The sequence below is a fragment of the Syngnathus scovelli genome, chromosome 1 (assembly GCF_024217435.2).
Source record: "Syngnathus scovelli strain Florida chromosome 1, RoL_Ssco_1.2, whole genome shotgun sequence".
NCBI classification, from domain to species: Eukaryota; Metazoa; Chordata; class Actinopteri; order Syngnathiformes; family Syngnathidae; genus Syngnathus; species Syngnathus scovelli.
In genome coordinates, this window is record NC_090847.1 from 7,595,822 (window position 1) to 7,612,963 (window position 17,142).

The window sequence follows — 17,142 nt, forward strand, 5'->3', positions numbered from 1 at the left end:
GCGTGCCGTGAGCCTGGCTACCGACGGTGCGCCATCAATGGTCGGGAGAAAGGCAGGCGTTGCTACAAAATTCCGTGACAAAGTACAGACCGCAAATGGAGGACAAGACTTTTGGGCATTTCACTGTATTTTGCATCAGGAGGCGTTATGTTGCAAAACACTGAAAATGGACCATGTTATGAGTGTGGTTGTGAAAACTGTCAATTTCATCAGAGTGCGCGGTCTAAATCACCGTCAGTTTGACACATTTCTCCGTGATCATGACATTCATGCTGGTCTACCATACCACACTGACGTGCGGTGGTTAAGCAGAGGTGCAGTACTCAAGCGCTTCTTTGAGCTACGAGGGGAAATTGGACAGTTTATGGAGAAGAAGGGACGCCCAGTAAAGGAACTTAAATGCAAGGAATGGGTGCAGGATCTTGCGTTTCTGACTAATATTACACAACACTTGAACACACTTAACACTACATTGCAGGGCCGAAACAGAGTTGTCACTCAATATTACGACAGCATAAGTGCGTTCAAGATGAAACTGTCACTGTGGGAGACGCAGATATCCAGCGGTGACTCTGCACATTTCTCTTGTCTCACAGCTGTTCGTCTGGAAGCACCGGACTGTCCCGATAATGATTTGAAAAAATATAAAGACAACATAACAGATTTGCTGCGAGAGTTTGAGCAGAGGTTTCAGGTATTCAGTGAACTTGAGAACAAATTTGGCTTTTTTCGCTCGCCATTTACAGTGAAGCCTTCTGATATGCCAGCTGACATTCAACTCGAGCTTATTGACTTGCAGTGCGATTCCGCTATGAAGGATAAATTTGGGTCCGTGGGATTGGATACGTTTTATCAATATCTCGTGCCAGGTTACCCCAAATTAACAGCCATGGCTGCAAACGTTCTATCCATGTTTGGGACTACTTATCTTTGTGAACAGGTTTTTTCCGTAATGAACAATACTAAAACAAAGCAGCGCTCAAGGTTAACAAATAAACACTTGAATGATATTGTTAAATGTGCTGCTACTCAGGATTTGACACCCAATATTGATACACTTGTGAAGGCAAAAAGATCCCAAGTTTCAGGAGCCAGCAGCAGCAAGGAGACTGCAGGAGTGCAGTGAAAGAGAAAAAAAGTGTGATGACACGAAATTAGTTTGCACTCATTAATACAGATCATTAAAAATAAGATTAAACTGGTTTCATATTAAAGACAGTTAATATTGTGCAGTATATTCTCAGCTTCAGTAGGCCCAGCCTAGTAATTTGATCGGATGTAGTATAAGCATGCACTGCTATAACTTTTATTTTGTATTTCTTTTTTTATTTATTTCAAAGCAGTACGACAATTAAGGCGAGAATATTTTTTTTTCATAGCTCCCACTTGAGTTTGTTAAGTGTGGTGAGTTGGTTCAGGTGTAAAACTGCGTTCACTTCATTGTTAAAATAAACCAGTGAACCATGAAATCATTTTTTTTTATTGTTTGTGGAAAAAATGTGTTGTGCTTAGAAAAAATTCCTTGTCATCCGGTAATATGTAGGGTAGGCTACAAATGTAGGCTGAATGATAAAACATAGTACTGAAAAACAAAGCAAAACATTTGGAGTTGACATTCTTTTACTGATCCGGCCCACCTGAGAACAGAAAGTCTGGATCCGGCCCCAGAGCCAAACTGAGTTTGACATGCCTGCCTTAAACCTTTACAACACGTTGTCCATTGTTTAACTTTACAACAACAACAAAATTGTCAGTTTTCATACATATTTTTTACTGTTTTTGGTGGAAAGATGGAACGTTGCAATGTCGTAATTATCCTTGTGTTATGTGTTTAAAAACAAAAACAAATGTCTGATTCTCAAAACGCTAATATCAGCCTGGCCCTATAAATCAGTAATAGTTTTGTGTGTAACTAGGACACAGAATGTTTGTTTTCTTATTCCTTTCTGTAATTAATCAAATATCTAGATTCACGCCTTGTCATAGAATTTTAAATTTAAAGGTTCCATGCTTAACTGTTGGAAATCACGAATATAAATATTATCACAGGTAGAACAGAAGATGTATTGCTGAATTGCAGTGCAGAAGAAAATAATGTCCATTCATCCATTTTGTTCTTCTGCTTACCTGATTCAGGGTCACAAGTGAGTTTGAGTTCATTCTGGCAGAATTTTGACGACTGGCAGAGCACACCTATGACATCCGTACGTTGTGAGCTCATGCAAACTCCAAAGTTTGGTGTCATATTAGAAGTTATTTTTCCATATTCAATGCCTCTATTTAAAGAGCCTTCAGTCAGTCCGCCAAAGAGTTGTCGTGATGCTGTAGTGGCAGGTTTGAGGTTTTCCGTTTTGTCGGCATCAGCAGACAGTGCCTAAAGCAACTTGAAGCCTCAAACATTACATCTGATCTGCTGGGTTAAAAAAGAACAAGTGCTGTGCTCAAGTGCATCATCCTCTGTCATCTTCTGCTTCTTTTTGTACATCACTCTAGTCATGTTGCTGCAAAAGACAAATTAGCGTGTCAGTGAGAAAAGCAGAAGCTGGGATTTTTTAACGTGTTCCCTTTCATTTTCACTTTACTGATGTGTGCTCTGTGTGAGAGCAAATCCTGATTAAAGACAAAGTGAAGATGTTGGTTTTTAGTTTCTGATTAGTAGTAAATTAGTTTAGTTTGCCCGTCCCTTCGGCCCCACTCTTTCTAACTCGGTATTTTGGAGTGAGTCTAATCATTTTCATTCTTACCATTTACCCAAATGTTATGAGCATTTACAGGAGACACTTTAACATGTCAAGGTGAAAAAGTTAAATTGTTGATATTGCTATGGCTTGCTTTTTTTCTATATACCGTATTTTCCGGACTATAAGTCACAGTTAGTTTCATAGTTTGGCCAGGGGTGCGACTTATACTCAGTCACTTATGTGTGAAATTATGAACACATTATTATATCATTTCACATGTTATTCTCACACTAAACCGCAAGAGGGCGCTCTAGGCCTGTGGAATAATTGGAACTGCAACCAATGATGAGTCTGACGTAAACCACGTAGAAGAGGAAGCACCGCATCTTCTACCTCCGGAGTTAGCGGAGTTGTTTAAAAGTGACACAGAGGATTAAGCTTTCATTGGATTTAGTGATTTGGAGTGACACGGATGGTTTGGTAAACTTGTTAGCATGTCATTTATGCTATAGTTATCTGAATAACTCTTAATATGTTACGTCAGGCATGTTCTCAGTTCGTTGTTTATGTGTCATGTAACGTGAGCCTACCGTACAATTATTCAGCCTGTTGTTGCCTCTATTCTATTTTTATTTTATTTATATTTTCAAGATGACCTGTCTGTTCTTAGTGTTGGATTTTATAAAATAAATTTCCCCCAAGTGCGACTTGTATAGTACGTCTTTTTCTTCTTTATTATGCATTTTATGGCTGGTGCGACTTATACTCCGGAGTGACTTGTAGTCCGGAAAATGCGGTATGCAAAAATAGTGTGTATCAGCACTGACACTAACCTTAACACAGTAACAGTATGTTTTCTTGTTTGCTAGCTACAGTATTTTCTCAAAATAAACCCAATGTGTGCACAATGCTTTGCAAATATCTACAGTATTTTTTTAACATTCATGCTGCAATACAAAGAGCTTGTGGGCGTTGCACATTTCCTCTTGAGTATTTCTAAAGCAGTTTTTCATTGCAGTACGTTTATAAAATCCATAATTTGGAATGTGTAAAACGTAAATGGTCTGATTTATTGTTAATATTTTCTCCTTCATTGTTGTATTACAATATGTTCATTGTTTTTGTAGCTTTTGTGTCTTGACTGTACTTTATTGTTCAACCATGCTGAAAGTTTACAAGTAAGCGATTCTCTATCAAAGGTGATATTCTCTGAGCAGTGTACTGTCCTAAATTTGGCCTCAATTGATAAACACAATGACACGGAAGTCCACGCAATTGACCTAATTAACAATCAATTAAATACTCGATGATAACACCCATTACTATACAGCTTACAGACAGCTTTTAAAACTGAGAGAACATTTGCTGTATTTGACCTGTTATTTTGAATTTGACTGGTGTGAACTGTTTTCACACCCTTGAGGCTTATTTTTATTCACCTCATGTTTGTCTTTTTGCGTCTGGATGAAACATTTTGCACCCTCGTGTAATTGAACTTTCCAAGCAATTAGAAAAAGGGGCTAAGTTTTATTCAAAAGTTACGTATTTGTGTGTACATTTGGCTCGTTCACTCTGTCAGTACTTTTAGTTGTAGTGAAACAAAAGGGAAAAAATTCTAACCTGTTCACTTTGAAATTATGTTTTTCTCTTCTGAACACGATCTTTGCCTTTGACTGATACCCTATGTGCGGAAACGTTTCAGATAGTATGCTCTAGTTTGCTGTTATCAGATAACCATCCTTGTCTTTCATTCATAGGCAGGTAGACCGACGTATTGATAATTCTTTGTTGTGGTTCTCGTTCTCGTCCAAAGCCTTGCAATCATAATGCTAAACGCACTTCTTTGATATTGGCGCTGCGACATATCTGCATCTTCTGTTCTTGTGGCTCTCGTTATCTTCCTCCTGCTTAGATTATAGTTGGAATGCGATATAAAAGAACTGCATGTAACATTGAGACATTGGATAAGACTTCATATTAGCGCCTGCGTTTTGCATGAATTATGTAACAGGGGAGAGCATTAACTAAGCAAGGTACTATTTGTCAGGTTTGCTGGGTAGATTGTTTTCAGTTTGATTAAAAATATGCAGTTGGTACTAGATGATTGAGTTTCTCTCTATTCTGGCCTTGAAAACCTTCAAGTCACGGTACCCAGAGGAAGAATCACATTGATTATGAGCGCCATCATCCGTTTTTAACTACATGGCTGAAGATCAGCTAATAACGTTCTCATCATCCTTTGCTGCTTTATGTTCATCAGCGCTTGTCAGGCTGCTAACGAAGATTGTTTATGCACTAATCTGTTCACCTGGATTCCGCATTAACATTTGACCTGAGCATGTTATTTCGGTGCGCTATCTGGATAATAACTTAGGACCTATGAACCTATTCATTTGCTCCTGTAATTAGGGATTACTAAGTAAATCTTGATGTGGACCCTGCATTTATTTTTATTTTTTGCTCTACTAATTTGAATGATATCTATTGTCAGTAGTCTGCGAAGCTTGTTTCGAATTAATGTAGAGCTTATCAGAACACTCAAAGATGCTAAAGACAATCGAAATGTTAAAAAAGGTTGATTTACTGTCACTTAACATGACTTTTAAGGAGCAGCAATAAAATTGTGCGTGTTGTGAGTCACCCTTTAGGTTGATCTAACGTAATGTTCTTATGTCGGCACTCAGCTTAAGTCAAGACATTATTTTAAATTGACAACATAAACAGATACGAAGCTTGTGTCTTAGTTTACAGTGTAGTGTGTGTGTGTCTGCTGAGCAGGTGTTATTTTGTAACACGGCTTCTGCCATTATTTAAGCAGGTGACACTTGCTATGGATCATCTCTTTGCGTTACATTCGGCTGCACCGTGCGACGCCGAGGAAGCCCCCCACAATCCATCACTCTGATTGTGACTAATCTTCCAATTTGGTCCGACCCGGGTCTTTATTGAGCGAAGGCTAACTGATGAGATGAGCTGGAGCAAGTAGTCACAGGGACATGCTACTCGGAAAGTGTCGCTGGGTTCCCCGTGTTTACATCGGTTTGTGTCAAATGTGTGACAGAAGCATTTTGTCACCAAATGTGTGTACTCTCTGACCTTGTGAATGTTGGTCATTTTGCTAAATTAAACCTCCTTTTGGCAGAGCCTTTGATTCAATTTACTGTGGTGGCGGCGGGTGGTGTAAATATTCAAAAATTTTAATACAGTGATCCCTCAATACTTTGTGCTTCACCTTTCGCGAATGCGCTACTTTGCGGGTTTATAAGTGACAGGAGAATGGCGTTTAAATACACACTGATAGCACGGGGCGTGCCTCTGAGCAATGTGCGTCACTGTGAACATGACTGAGTTTAAGCGCAGGAGGTGGAATTAAATTACAATATTGAGGGGGAGGGGGGCACAATTTAAACTCTTTCAACCCTAATGGCAATTTTCTTAACTCCCACAGTAATACCCGTGTTGTACTCTTACGAATAATATGTAGAGGGGTTGTGCCATAATGATAGTGTGCATGGAGCTGACAGTTTTTTCTTTCAGCCGCAAAGTAATTGAGACTACATCAACAGCCTCAAAAGACAGTACTTGTCTCTATTTTGCGTTTTTTTTCCCCCGCAAGACACGATTAACATTAACGATCAACAATGACAATCGACTCAGTTCTTGAGCATCAATTAAATCATTATGCCCACCCAAGTACTTAAAGCATGTTTTAGCCAGCCCTTTGACTGTATTTCGATTTGTAATGTTTACATGCCAAATTGCAAAGCACTCATTTAAAGTCCAAAGCTCCTGCCGTTTCTGGCAGTCTACCTTACATGCTGCAAAGGAAATAGTTCCACAGTTGTGAAATACAATATGCAAAACCTCTCATTTTAGCTGTAGGCATATCCGGTAATTAAAGGATTAACTTGATAACATAATAGTTTCTTGGCTTTGCCTTCCTTTTTCCTCCCATTATTTTCTACAATGTCAACGATTTAAGAATGCCTCATTCCCCCGCCTGTCTGTTTCTTCTGTAATCAACTTGCTTCGAGTTTAACCTCATTTCCGACTGAGCGCAAGGAGTCTTCAAATCCAAAGGCTGGTGCGTGCCTGGGATGGCAAAGACTACGACTCTGTCTGCCCCTCCTAACAGCCTTACTTCTTCTGAGGATTGTGTCCGCTTATGTCAGGAAATGTTAAAATATCTGTGGCTGAAATGCATCAAGCCCAAGCAGGTGACTCCTTTAAGCTTTGCAGCATTTATTTTTGGAGTCGAGCCATGTGGAATCCTCCTCCTAAAAGTTTGTCTTGCAGAATGGGCTTCGTTGGACTGCACGTAGAAATGCCATCCTTACATTTTATTTTATCAAAGACAAATAACATTTTAAGCCTGAAACTCTGGGCATTTCTGTCACAATAGCGATTGAGTATTGCTGAACATAGTCAACAGACTTGACTTATAGGCTCCCCTGTGCTCTTGTCACTTTTATAGGTATCCTTTTCCGCCATTGTGCATGGTCAGCTAAGTTCTGGCACGTAGTGCTTCCTTTTGAGATGGTCTAGATGGATTATGTGGCCATGTTGAAATTTCACCCTGCATGGTAAAAACTGTAGTGTGTGTTGAAGTTGCACTATATGAACCACTTGTCGTGCTTGTGACTAAATTGTTTTACAAGATCAAACCTCCTGTTACATTTTCACAGCTGATCAAGTGAAATACTTGTGAGAAGGACCCAAATGTTATTATAATAACTGACGAACCCATTTGTGAAATTGGGTGAATTTAAACTTAATATTTTTTTCTCAGAGTGACGAGAAAAGTCTTACGTGAGCACGAGAAAAACATTCTCATCTAAACATTTGGTTTGTTCCAGAGAACCTAATGGACTTCATTAAGCTTTTGAAGCATGTTGTTTATTTCATTTACATCTGCATTACACAAGTAAATCACCAATGTCATAAAGTCAAAGCTAACGAGCAACGTGCTCTCAGCGTATGAAGTTGTTGGCTCATTTTCTGCTCGTCCTTATTCCACTGAAGTCCTCTAACTGTCCTCGTGTCAAAAGAACACCAAAATTACGAGAAGGCGTTTCCGCCGCCTGTGGACTTGGAAGAGTAATGCTATAAAAACACCACTAAGACCAAAGCAGCATGCGTCCCAAATGTGGTGCCTTGATCTGTGCAGAAAACGGGCCCAGACACACTACCGTAATTGCCGGACTATAAGACGCACCGGATTATAAGCCGCACCAGCTAATATTCATGGATATTTCAGTTTTTTTCTTACATAAGCCGCACCGGTCTATAAGCCGCACGTGCACACGAGTTTTTTACAAAGAAAGACAGTACATAGAAAGCCTTTTTAACGTTTTACTAACATACTTGAACATGTCTTTCTAAACATTCTGTGACGCAGCAGTAGTACCGCAGCAACGCGGAAGTGTGCACGCGAGTTATTAGCAAAGAAAGACTGGACACAGAAAGTTTTTTTAAAGCTTTAATAACATACCTTAACATTTCTTTCCAAACACTGCCTGTGAGGCGCAACACGGAAGTAACACAGCAAAGTCACTGAGACGCGGCGGTAACACAGCAGCAACACAGAAGCAACAGGGTAGCACAGCACTAACAGGACTGGTTAAAAAAAAACATACCAGTAAAAGTAAAAAAAGAGCCGTCTTCATCTTCCTCCTGTGCACTGAAACCATCGAAGTCTTCCTCCTTAGTGTCCGATTGGAATAGCGTTAGATATCCTTCGCCTCACACTTTCTCAGTCTCTCTTTCGTCGTCAGTTTTATGCATTTCTTCGAGTGTGAAAAGGGTATGTTCATGCTAATCTTATTCATGCACGAAGCGCTAAATTACATTAAACTAGCGAGCGACACGTATAGCTTAAAAGCGGCATCATATGCATTTCTTTTGTCCCCCATAATGACGGTTTGTGTATAAAAGCTTCCTGTCTTTGTGTGAATGTGGGTGTGTGCGTGATGCGCGAAATGTAAACACAAACGAGCACGTCTTCTTCGGCACATTATCTTTTCTTCGTCTGTCTCGCTCTTGCTTCCTGCTAGAGCGCCCCCTGGAGGCTGGAGGCCGTAATAATCCATAAGTACGCCGCGCCGCCGTTTAAGGTTCAAAGTAACCTTCTAAATGCATTAAAAGTTCACATTCATTACAACTTGTTTTTGGTGAGCAAAATGTCAGAAGAATTTAATTTAAATGCTGATTGATTGGGTTTTAATACAATGCAGATGGGCCAAACAGCGCCACTGCTTTGTGTAATCTCTGAGTGACATGGCAGAGTAAGAGAAAAGTTTTAGATCACAGGTGTCAAACTCAAGGCCCGGGGGCCAGATACGGCCCGCCACATCATTCTATGTGGCCCGCGAAGACAAATTGCGCATCAAATTTGTGTGTCATTACTACAATTGCAAATTGTCTTCACTTTTAATATCTTTTTTTTTAATATTTGACCAGTTTTTACTCGTCTGATTTGAAAACGAGTTATTTGTCAGTTTGTTTTGTAGCTTTTACTGTATATAATAGTGTTAAGAGTAAAAGTGATCAAGTCATCACAAAAATCCCGAAAAAAAATCTTATATAAGCCGCACCTGACTATAAGCCGCAGGGTCCAAAATTTTGGAAAAAAGTCGCGGCTTATAGTCCGGAAATGACGGTATATAGCGACCCTTCCTAATATGATTTGGACAGTGCACACTGTTCAGAGGGAGGGAAGGGATTGAATTTCCGAATGACTGAATTTCCACACGGAACATTTCGCGTTAACATGTTCTTTCATTTTGCTCAGGCACAGTGAAAAGAAAAGGTACAAAGTTTGCTGATCTAATCGTAACTCTATTTCAACAGGGAGGTAATCCTCACTGCTGACCAAATTCGTCCAATGGAATCTAAACTGGCAAATATCGAAATTGTCCTTTGATCTGCATGACGAGTTGGAGTTGACCAACTCTGAGTCCATCTTGGAAAGGCATCATTTCCAACACCCACACACCCAGCCACACACGCACTAATTGAACTCACTGCACTTTTAATAAGGACCAAGGAATGCGAGCAAATGCATTGTAATTGGAATATTTATAGCAGGGTTTATTCTGATCCACAGCCTGTGAATAAACCTTGGTTTAAGTACACTGACGGCAATAGGACTGCGAAAACATGTTTAACTGTGCTTGGCCTACGCCAAATGTCTTCTCTTCTATTATATGCCACTTTGAACTGTGCTTCTAGATTACATTCCATTTGCAGTATGCTTGCTTTTTTTCCCATAAAAGTCGGTGTTTTAGTATTTCAATAGAAAAAAAATACAGATACTGGAACGGAGCAAGGGGACTTGTGACCTGACTTCTGAAACAATGCCCCGTTGCTTTTGCACGATTTGGACGGACAAACAAACGGCACGTTGAGAAAAAATACGCCGCCAAGAGGATGCAACGACCGGGGATAGTCTCATCTTGGGCACCGCATGGATGTCATTCATATAAGTGGATATTTCATTCAGTCAAAGGACTCGCAAAACTAATGACGCTTCTTAGAGGAGTAAGACAGTTGTCGTATCGGAAAGAATCAATCCCTCTTGTGTTAGCGCGCTTGCTGTTATGTACTGTACACAAATATAGACTCCCAGCTGTTCTCTCTCTTTCTCTCTCCCACACATGCACGCACAATAAACAATCAAATGCACAAGCTGCCTCCCAAACAGGCGCCTCAAAATGCCATCTCTTTTACATCAGCACAAACCTGAAAGGGTCTTGCAGGTTTCAAGAAAAATTTGTATTTTAAGACGACGTCAAGTGGGGCAGTCGGGGGCCTGCGACACCACGCTGAGATGTTCCTTCACATCGATGACAGCATGTATTAAATAAACATCAACGAGCTCCAATAAGCAGCCGTGAGTGCTCCTTTTCAAAAGCTACAAGGCTCATTAATCGTGTCGCTATTGTGCACTTTCTTTACAAAACTAACTGCTCAGTTCTTTTCCGTTGGACACACTATTTGACACGGCCCGAAACGCTATTTAATCACCGAAAACGCCGCCCCGCAAGGTGATTTATGCGAGAAGCTTTTGAAGGCAATTCTCAAAGTTGATGATGTGACCCAGGCCTCTGGAGCACATCTGTCATGGAAATACTGTCATCGTGCTTCGGCGTCTGCAGAGCATCATTAGTATCCGGAATTAATGTACGCGCACAGATGTACAGGCCTGCATCAATGTAAATGCTTAGCAGCCAATTTTCTCTTCATTTGAATGGAGGGAAATTGCAATAATGAGTTCCAACCATTTATATTCTACTCTCCCGCCCCGTCCCGTTCTTCTGTCCTTCCAGTTGCTACCTTTATATCTCGTCTGAGGTCTCCCTCTCCTTCCACTGATCACACCAACGTGATGTGATTTGGTTGCTGTACTACATGTTTATCCCCTCCGCGAGTCGTCACCTTATCGTGGTGGAGGGGTTTGCGCGCCCCTATGATCCTAGGAGCCATGTTGTCGGGGGCTTCATGCCCCTGGTAGGGTCACCCATGGCAAACGGGTCCTAGGTGAGGGGCCAGACAAAGCACGGCTCACAAGCCCCTTATGATGAGTGATATAAATGGACTTAGTTTTCCCTCGCCCGGACGCGGGTCACCGGGGCCTCCCTCTGGAGCCAGGCCTGGAGGCGGGGCTCGAAGGCGAGCGTCTGGTGGCCGGGCCTTCGCCCATGGGGCCCGGCCGGGCATAGCCCGAAATGGAAACGTGGGTCCCCCTTCCCATGGGCTCACCACCTGTGGGAGGGGCCGAAGGGGTCGGGTGCAATGTGAGCTGGGCGGCAGCCAAAGGCGGGGACCTTGGCGGTCTGATCCCCGGCTGCAGAAGCTGGCTCTTGGGACATGGAATGTCACCTCTCTGGCTGGAAAGGAGCCCGAGCTGGTGTGTGAGGCAGAAAGATTCCGACTAGATATAGTCGGACTAGCCTCCACACACAGTTTGGGTTCCGGTACAAGCCCTCTCGAGAGGGGCTGGACTCTCTTCCACTCTGGAGTTGCCCACGGTGAGAGGCGTCGAGCAGGTGTGGGTATACTTATTGCCCCCCGGCTGGGCGCCTGCACATTGGGGTTCACCCCGGTGAACGAGAGGGTAGCCTCCCTCCGCCTTCGGGTGGGGGGACGGGTCCTGACTGTTGTTTGTGTCTATGCACCAAACAGCAGCTCAGAGTACCCACCCTTCTTGGGGTCCCTGGAGGAAGTGCTGGAGAGCGCTCCTTCTGGGGACTCTATCGTTCTACTGGGTGACTTCAATGCTCACGTGGGCAATGACAGTGAGACCTGGAAGGGCGTGATTGGGAGGAACGGCCCCCCTGATCTGAACCCGAGCGGTGTTCTATTGTTGGACTTCTGTGCTCGACACGGATTTTCAATAATGAACACCATGTTCAAACATAAGGGTGTCCATGTGTGCACTTGGCACCAGGACACCCTAGGCCGCAGTTCGATGATCGACTTTGTAGTCGTGTCATCGGATTTGCGGCCGCATGTTTTGGACACTCGGGTGAAGAGAGGGGCGGAGCTGTCAACTGATCACCACCTGGTGGTGGGTTGGCTCCGATGGTGGGGGAAGATGCCGGTCCGACCTGGCAGACCCAAACGCTCTGTGAGGGTCTGCTGGGAACGTCTGGCAGAATCTCCTGTCAGGAAGAGCTTCAACTCCCACCTCCGGCAGAGCTTTTCCCACGTCCCGGGGGAGGCGGGGGACATTGAGTCTGAGTGGACCATGTTCCGCGCCTCCATTGTTGAGGCGGCCGACCGGAGCTGTGGCCGTAAGGTCGTTGGTGCCTGTCGTGGCGGCAACCCCCGAACCCGCTGGTGGACACCGGCGGTAAGGAATGCCGTCAAGCTGAAGAAGGAGTCCTATCGGGCCGTTTTGGCCTGCGGGACTCCGGAGGCAGCTGACAGGTACTGGATGGCCAAGCGGAACGCGGCTTCGGCGGTTGCTGAGGCAAAAACCCGGGCGTGGGAGGAGTTCGGTGAGGCCATGGAGAATGACTTTCGGACGGCTTCGAGGAAATTCTGGTCCACCATCCGGCGTCTCAGGAGGGGGAAGCAGTGCAACGTCAACACTGTTTACAGTGGGGATGGCGTGCTGCTGACCTCGACTCGGGACGTCGTGAGTCGGTGGGGAGAATACTTCGAAGACCTCCTCAATTCCACCTACACGCCTTCCATTGAGGAAGCAGGGCCTAGAGACTCTGAGGCGGATTCTCCAATCTCTGGGGTCGAAGTCACTGAGGTAGTTAAAAAACTCCTCGGTGGCAAGGCCCCGGGGGTGGATGAGATCCGCCCGGAGTTCTTAAAGGCTCTGGATGTTGTGGGGCTGTCATGGCTGACACGCCTCTACAACGTTGCGTGGACATCGGGGACAGTGCCTCTGGATTGGCAGACTGGGGTGGTGGTTCCCCTCTTTAAGAAGGGGGACCGGAGGGTGTGTTCCAATTACAGGGGAATCACACTCCTCAGCCTCCCTGGTAAGGTCTATTCAGGGGTGCTGGAGAGGAGGGTCCGTCGGGAGGTCGAACCTCGGATTCAGGAGGAGCAGTGTGGCTTTCGTCCTGGCCGTGGAACAGTGGACCAGCTCTACACCCTCGGCAGGATCCTCGAGGGTGCATGGGAGTTTGCCCAACCAGTCCACATGTGTTTTGTGGACTTGGAGAAGGCGTTCGACCGTGTCCCTCGGGAGGTTCTGTGGAGGGTGCTTCGGGAGTACGGGGTGCCGAGCCAACTGATAAGGGCGGTTCGGTCCCTGTATCACCGATGCCAGAGTCTGGTCCGCATTTCCGGCAGTAAGTCGGATTCGTTCCCAGTGAGGGTTGGACTCCGCCAAGGCTGCCCTTTGTCACCGATTCTGTTCATAATATTTATGGACAGAATTTCTAGGCGCAGCCGAGGCGTTGAGGGGGTCCGGTTTGGGGACCTCAGCATCGCGTCTCTGCTTTTTGCAGATGACGTGGTGCTGTTGGCTTCTTCAGGCCGTGATCTCCAGCTCTCGCTGGAACGGTTCGCAGCCGAGTGTGAAGCGGTCGGGATGAGGGTCAGCACCTCCAAATCTGAGTCCATGGTCCTCGATCGGAAAAGGGTGGAATGCCCTCTCCGGATCGGGGATGAGATCCTGCCCCAAGTGGAGGAGTTCAAGTATCTTGGAGTCTTGTTCACGAGTGAGGGGAGGATGGAGCGTGAGATCGACAGGCGGATCGGTGCAGCGTCGGCAGTAATGCGGACCCTGTACCGGTCCGTTGTGGTGAAGAGAGAGCTGAGCCAAAAGGCAAAGCTCTCAATTTACCGGTCGATTTACGCTCCTACCCTCACCTATGGTCACGAGCTATGGGTCGTGACCGAAAGAACGAGATCTCGGATACAAGCGGCCGAAATGAGTTTTCTCCGCAGGATGTCCGGGCTCTCCCTTAGAGATAGGGTGAGAAGCTCGTTCATCCGGGAGAGACTCGGAGTAGAGTCGCTACTCCTCCACGTTGAGAGGAGCCAGATGAGGTGGCTCGGGCATCTTATCAGGATGCCTCCTGGACGCCTCCCTGGGGAGGTGTTCCGGGCATGTCCCACCGGTAGGAGACCCCGGGGACGACCCAGGACGCGCTGGAGAGACTATGTCTCTCAGCTGGCCTGGGAACGCCTTGGGATCCCCCGGGATGAGCTGGATGAAGTGGCTGGGGAGAGGGAAGTCTGGGAGTCCCTCCTGAAGCTGTTGCCCCCGCGACCCGACCCCGGATAAGCGGAAGAAGATGGATGGATGGATGGATGGATGGATGGATGGATGGATGGACTACATGTTTATTTAATGTTTTGCAAAGGCGCGTTATCTCTCTGTGTGCCTGCCGGTGATTGATTATTTCCACGCTGAGCATAACAGCACAAACGTGTACATCTTTTAGCTTTTCTGTTCAAGCCTATGTCCTTATGTACATACATAATTCTTCATCTCCCACTGTCTGATAGGAGAGCAGTTTGATTCAGTCATTTGAATCTGTTTCCTCATTCCAAGTTGTTTGCACAAAATCGTTTTTTCCCCTCAGCTCTCGTGATGCATGTCTCCCATCGCGGAATGTTTATTTAGATTTGTGACATGTGAAGGTAAATATTTGTCATCCGTCAACTGTGAACTCTATTATATCCGGCTTTTTTTTTTAACATCCCATTTTTGTTTCTCTTCCTGCGTTTGATCACTTGCATTGTTTACTCTGTCGACCGCTTATTTATACTATTTTTAACTTGACATAAGCAACATTCTTGTTCCCCTCATTCTCAATATTCAGGGTGATTGCTCAGTAAATATACGTATGAAGCCATTGCAGAGCCAATTCATCTAACAACGAACGGTTACAGAAGCATTGTATTTCATGACAGCCTAACATGAAATGGTTGATTATTCTGGATAGTAACTGTAATTGCATTACTTCCAGATGAGATTGTAAGGTTGTCATAAAACATGTTATGGCTGCCGGTCATCACATGATTATGCTCTCTTTGCTCAATGATGCCTTCCTTCCTTTAGGTCAGGGGTGCCCAATACGTCGATCGTGATCAACCGGTCGATCGCCTAGCCACTACTGGTCGATCGCGCGACATTAAAATGTTTTGGGGGTTTTTTCGCACTTGACGCGTGCGCAAACAGCACAACACAACACGAACGTTCGCGAATTCCCTCCAATTGTCAGATCCCTGTTTTTTCTCTTAAAATTAAGAAAGGGTATAAAAAGGGCAGCTGGACATAGTAAAAAGATTTTTAAAAAAGTATCACTTTCATAGGGAATGGGAGGACTTTTTTTCACGTTGACACATATATATATATATATATATATATATATATATATATATATATATATATATATATATATATATATATATGAAATAAATTATTTTTTTAGTGGGTAGATCTTTGTGACTTGGTCATTTCAAAAGTAGCTCGCGAGCTGAAAATGTTTGGGCACCCCTGCTTTAGGCACATGACACCATAATATATATAAATAAAAATCCATAAACCCTGCTGCAATGACTATAATGTGCTCGAGTAGAGGTTGCACAATTGTGTATTAGTTAAGAAATCTATGCTGTAAATGTATTTTCATAATTCACAAGGTGTGACTATGCATTAACAATTAAATTATTTATAGTTGCCAGCAGAATGAGAATGTCAGGTTATTAAAAACACAAGCCGCACACCCACGACTGCATGTCTTACTTGATTTATTTGTGTTTGTAAAATGTTTCAGAATAATCACGGACAATTGGCTGGGTAAAGAGTCAAAATAGACCTCTATGTTTTTTTAAGGCTGTTACAAATACAGATTGTTGGCATTCAAGAAGCCGATAACCGATATCTGAGGCCAAAATTATAATTAAATCAAATAAAAGTTAATGTTTTGTTCTAAGAATATTGATCAAATGGTGGAGTTTTATATACTTAAAAAATAGATAGGTGCTTTTTTCCGATTTTTTTTTTAACCCTTCTTAACACAGTCATGCTGCTTTACATTAAGGAATTTTGTGCTGCAGTTAGAAAGTAAAACAAAATAATTAAAGCCAACTTACTTTACAAGTAGTGATAAAACATGATGATTTGTGGATCTGTGTTGGCAAATAATTGAGAATATAACAAACCCAGTTCAACATGACTTTAGATTTTTTCCTTTAGAGTGCAACGTCCTTGAGGATTTTTTTTTTCATCATCTCTTGTGCATGTCGTCAGTGCCTCACTGGGGAGTTGACATGGTCAGCTGGACTGAGGAGATGTTGTGGCCCATGTGCAGAGGGAAAATCTGCCACAGACAGGATGGCTCGGAACATTGGCAGCTGGTGCACCCTTGTTGGGATTGTGTGTGGGCTGTTTTGTGTATTTTAGGTCAGTCAAATTATCTCTTGAGGGAAGATCAGCTGCAGACAAATATCAAATCTGTATGTTACATTTGTTTTTTATTGGTTAGCATTAAATGTTTCTATTAAAAAATGGGTAATGTAAAGGTGTACATAATTGGATGGTGTCATTTAGCCCCCTTTGTGATGCTTGGCTAATATAATATTGATTTAAATTGTGGTTTCAGCCAATCACACTCAGCGGAAACTGATGCAGTGCTGCTGTATGTCTATTTGATTTCTGCATTGACCTGCAAGGACTCTGTTAAGTGGTTGATACTCCCACTGTGTTGAGTGTGTGTGTGCGTGCGCGCGCGCGTGTGTGTGTGTGTGTGTGTGTGTGTGTGTGTGTGTGTGTGTGTGTGTGTGTGTGTGTGTGCGTGTGTGTGCGTGTGTGTGTGTGTGTGTGTGTGTGCGTGTGTGCGTGTGTGTGCGTGTGTGTGTGTGTGTGTGTGTGTGTGCGCGCGCGATCACAGGCACGCGCGCGTGTGTGTACACCTGTTTGCGTGTGCACATTGACTTTGAAGTACACTGTGTCATAACACTAATCTAAGCCAATTTACTACAC

General features: G+C 43.8%; 1 protein-coding gene across 7 annotated transcripts in view; it reads left to right on the forward strand.

Moving 5' to 3' along the window:
- Nucleotides 1-17,142, forward strand: part of unc5a (unc-5 netrin receptor A) — a 178,360-nt gene that overhangs the window by 70,381 nt on the left and 90,837 nt on the right. For 2 of the 7 annotated variants that reach the window (XM_068648741.1, XM_068648758.1), the window contains one exon: nt 1-15,227. This exon is cut by the window's left edge and continues 22,042 nt beyond it. The exons of the other annotated variants lie outside the window; for them this stretch is intronic. In XM_068648741.1, coding sequence (XP_068504842.1) covers nt 11,257-14,436 — 3,180 coding nt within the window. In that variant the 5' untranslated portion in view covers nt 1-11,256 and the 3' untranslated portion in view covers nt 14,437-15,227. Of the gene's footprint in view, nt 15,228-17,142 lie in introns of those variants that run through there. 7 annotated transcript variants of the gene reach the window in all.